Consider the following 1,385-nt stretch of genomic DNA (forward strand, 5'->3'; position numbering starts at 1 on the left):
CAAGTAAAAAATTCGGGTGCTTGTGCTACATTGAAGCAAGGGATAAGCAAACCTTGATAGGATGAAAGCGAAGGACAAGCAAATATATGAGTATTACATTCAAGAAAATACAATATTCTGGTATATATATAAATACATCTATACGCCACTCCGTACATAATCAATTGCCTACACACACTAAGATACATACATATATGCGTGTACATACACCTACACCCACACGTAGCAATCATGTGTCATGCCAAGCACCTACCGAATATACCTGCAAGCCGTATGATTGCTGTACACGCTGGTTGATATCCCCAGCCCTCGACGAAGTCCCGAACATCCCCCCACCCACACTCGTACTTGCACCATATACATACGCACGTGTGTGTGTGTGTGCGTACACACTCTCAGGTATTGTCAACTCCATCTGCCCGTATGAGCTGGGCTTGTGCTTGTATCTCTGCGTGTGCATGTACACGGATGTTGCCTGAAGATGGGTCTCAGCCGTGGAGAAGTCCGTATTATGTCGGTGGGTGTATATAGGCGTGTGTGCGTGTGTGTGTGCGTGTGCGTGTGTGTGTGCGTGTGTGTGTGCGTGTGCGTGTGTGTGTGCATGTGCGTGTGTGTGTGCGTGTGCGTGTGTGTGTGCGTGTGCATGGGCGTATGTCCTGTCTCTCGCAGTTGGGGTGGGTGGTAGGTTCAATCCCCCTACCACGCTCCTATCAGCACCCACATACACCATACCCTCCAGTGCAAACAGACTACTGGGCGTGTGGGGAGTGTCCTGGGTGTGCCCTCGGCTGTTCGTGAGGGTAGGTGGACTGCTGTGAGGTGTGCTGCGGTGGTGTGGGCAGAACTGTGCGTGGGATGTCAAGTGGTCGTCTGGTAGGCACTTTATGATCTCCAGCGCTGTGATGCGCAGGCGTGTATAGGGCAGAGGTGGTCAGGTGAGTAAGTAGGGCATTTAGACTAGTACGTCGTGTGGTATGTTTTAATAGTAGTTAGGTGAGTAAGTAGGGCTTAGTGGTGTGGTGGGATATGTAGACTCTTGTGGGGGATATATATTTGTCGATATCTCATGGTAAGAACTGGTTATGTGTAGTATGATGTAATGATTGCTGTATGATGTAATGTATATATATATATATATATATATGTATATATAATCATTTTCCAGACAATAGAAATTGCACCGACACTTCAGCAAGGAGATAGATAAAACCCCCCAAATACAAACCTTGGAACCCCTCACTTACAAGATTAGAGCAAGTGGGTCAAACTGTACAGACCCCACCAACGTTATTGATTCTGCGCTCATAGAGTGTTCGGTAGACAACACAATTACTATTCTCATACACAGGCACACGCGTATATATATACATATATATATGTATATG

At 46.5% G+C, this 1,385-nt stretch overlaps 1 protein-coding gene across 1 annotated transcript; it reads right to left on the reverse strand.

The window, feature by feature from the left end:
- Positions 1 to 262: 262 nt before the first annotated feature.
- Positions 263 to 1,306, reverse strand: SARC_16235 (hypothetical protein; the record flags this gene model as incomplete). Its single annotated transcript, XM_014289654.1, has 2 exons — positions 263 to 824; positions 1,245 to 1,306. Coding segments are annotated over 2 exons (624 nt in total), but the record flags the coding sequence as incomplete, so codon positions are not given.
- Positions 1,307 to 1,385: the final 79 nt, after the last annotated feature.

The sequence above is a fragment of the Sphaeroforma arctica genome, assembly GCF_001186125.1.
Source record: "Sphaeroforma arctica JP610 unplaced genomic scaffold supercont1.7635, whole genome shotgun sequence".
Classification (NCBI taxonomy): domain Eukaryota; class Ichthyosporea; order Ichthyophonida; genus Sphaeroforma; species Sphaeroforma arctica.